General features: G+C 64.0%; 1 protein-coding gene across 1 annotated transcript in view; it reads left to right on the forward strand.

Annotated features, from left to right (window-relative positions):
- The window catches only part of TUFT1 (tuftelin 1), a 16526-nt gene that overhangs the window by 3225 nt on the left and 10668 nt on the right, over window positions 1-2633 (forward strand). Inside the window, exons 2-4 of the mRNA XM_009891685.1 lie at window positions 564-770; window positions 1044-1244; window positions 2407-2618. Coding sequence (XP_009889987.1) covers window positions 564-770; window positions 1044-1244; window positions 2407-2618 — 620 coding nt within the window. The remainder of the gene's footprint in view (window positions 1-563; window positions 771-1043; window positions 1245-2406; window positions 2619-2633) is intronic.

The following is a 2633-nucleotide window of genomic DNA, read 5'->3' on the forward strand; positions in this document are numbered from 1 at the left end:
CGGCGGCAGGAGCCCCGCGACGGTGCTCGGCCGCCTTCCCCGGTGTCGGCGGCCGCCCGGCTCCGCGGCCCGAGCGCTGCCGGGTGACTCAGCTCTGAGTCTCCTTAGGAGAGTCCTAATTCCCCGCAGCTTTCCCGGCCTTATAAGGAGCGATTGCAGAGTTGGGCTCGTTTGGCTAATGGGTTATTACGGTGATAAGCGCCTCTGTAACGCCGGCGATCTCCAAACACCGGAGCTGTTTGCTGCTGATCCTTGGCGATACCCTCTGGGTCAGGTCAGGCCTGTTTCTTATTTAACAGTCGGGACAGACGGCCGGACGGAGCGCCTTCCCTGCGGTTGCAAAATGCCGGCGTTGGGAATCGGATGGTGCCGCCTCTCCTCCGCCCGGGATGTGGTTGGGATTTGCGTGGTTCCCTCTTCCCCCGGGAGCGGAGTCGGTGCCTCTCCCTCCAGCCAAGCTTTTCCCAAGTGGGGTTTTTTGGGGGGCCGGATGGTGAAAAATAGACCAAAAGGTTTACAGTCGGCTTTGGCGCCCCTGAAAGCCCATCCGTGGTTGTCCTTAGCCGATGCCGCTCGCCCTCGTTTCCAGGGGCCCCGGCTCCTGCCGGGTGGTGGGACCCAAAGGGCCGCCGGGATTTTGGGATCGCCTCCTGGAAGGGCGCTGGACCGGAGCGTGGCCGTCCTGCCGAAAAGCCTCCACCGACCCACCGACGGCAGCAGTCACCCAAACCTGGCCAAGCTCTGCCGGTCGCGGTTAATTCCCGAGGCTGGTAGTAAAAGCCGTAAACACGCGGTGCCGGGCTGGAGTCGCTCTCGGGGTGCCGGGTTGGGGCCTTAAGAAGCATTTTCTGTACGAGATGGGGTTATTTTCCAAGCAAGAGATGAGCACGAGGCACTCCATCGTCTTCCCAGCACTGACCACATGGTAAAACCCTCCTGCCTTCCCCGGCAAATAACCGGAGGGGCCCGAAACCCGCTGCCCCCTCCGCTGCGGGGCTGTGAGCAGGAGGTGAGTGCCGGCAGAGCGGGTTTAATGCCCGCAGGAGGCAAAGGAGCGGGGCAGGGGAGTCCCCGCAGCTCCCATGCTCCTGCCCTGGCCGAATTTGGCACCCTGGAGGGGGAGGACAGCGTGTGCCGGCCACGGGGTCCCTCTCGGTTGCTCCGGCTTTACACCAGAGAAGCTGCTTCTCCTGGAAACCGCCCCGGCGCCGGCAAAGAGCCGATGAAACTTCGGCTGCGGGACGGTAAGAGCCCAAAGCTCCAAAATAACTGCCTGAGAGCATTGCCAGGACCCGGCGCGCCGGCGACGCATGAGACGAGAGCCAAATTAAATGCCTCCTCTCCTCCGTCCGCCCGGCCCCGACCAGGCGCAGCTCACCGCAGCCGAGGCCGCTGCAGACAAACAAGCTGGGCAGGGAGGGGATTGCTTCAGCCCGGCTGCGCCTTCCGCCGCCTGCACCTGCCTCGGCCTCCTTAAAAGCATTCGCCGCGCCGAAAATGCTGGTTTTCTCCCCCGGTGGTCCGGAGAGCCTCGCTCAAAACATCCGTCCCTCTTGTGTCTCGCCATCCCTCTGCCTCCCCCCCCCTTCCCCGGCGCGGACTGCTCTTCGCTTCGTGCCACAAGCAATTTGCGTCGGCACGACGGCGGGTTGATCCCGGAGCAGGGGGGTGGGGGTTTTTTGAGGGGGGGTCTGCTGGGGTGGAAAGTGCCCACGTGCCGATGGGGGTGGTTTTGGCTGCAGGGATGGAAATGGGCTGGTGCTCGTTTCTTATCGCAGCAAATCTTCCCCGGGCGAGCGATCTCCTTGGCAGCGTCCCACCCTCGCGTGGGCTTGACGGGACGGGGACGGCGAGTGAGGGATGCCGGCGCTTGTAAACAAAGCGGCGAGTAAGGACGCGCGAAGGGGCGGACGTGCTCTGCCGGGCTCGTGCTGTGCCGAGGCTGCTGCCCTGCCGTCGCCGCCCGCTCCGTGCTCTTACCCACGGCTTTCCCCGTGTCCCGTTTGCTTTAGGCTGCGCGGAGGTGATGGGTGATGCTTTGCGTGCGGGCACCGCCGTGGGCCGTTCTCCCTGCCCTAAAACCCCGAGCGCCTCTCACATCTTCCCAAAACCGCGGAGCGCGCTGCGTCCGGCCGCTCTGATGTTTTTCTGACCAAAGTTTCCAACTCCTTGGGTCTTGCCGAGGAAAACGTTCCCTGGAGTAAAAGTTGCAGACAAGTGTCTGGTTGAACGACCAGTGCTGCTGAGTGCCGGCAGAGGCCACGTGAAGCCCCTCCGGGATAACCGCCGTGGCGGGGCAGCGCGGGGGTCTGGCCACGTGTTTTGGGATCCGTAGGAGGGCTCCTCGTTTCCCAGGAGCCAGAGTTTGTGCGAGCAACGTACACAAAATATTTTGGAAACAAACAGATGGCTTGTCGAGACTTGGATGGCGAGGAGAGCGCCTGGAAGCGGGGCGGCAGGAATACCTTGACGTTGCTTTTGGAGAGCAGGAGGGTGACGTGGCCGAGGTGTGGCGAGGGGCGGGCGCCCGGCACTGCGCGGGCACCTACCCCGGCTCCGCGGTGCTGCCGCCCGAGAGCCCGCCGCCGTCGCACGCCGTGCAACTCCCGCTTCCGCGTGTACCTTTAAGAAGA

Source organism: Charadrius vociferus, unplaced genomic scaffold (genome assembly GCF_000708025.1).
Source record: "Charadrius vociferus isolate BGI_N301 unplaced genomic scaffold, ASM70802v2 scaffold2359, whole genome shotgun sequence".
In the NCBI taxonomy this organism is placed as follows: Eukaryota; Metazoa; Chordata; class Aves; order Charadriiformes; family Charadriidae; genus Charadrius; species Charadrius vociferus.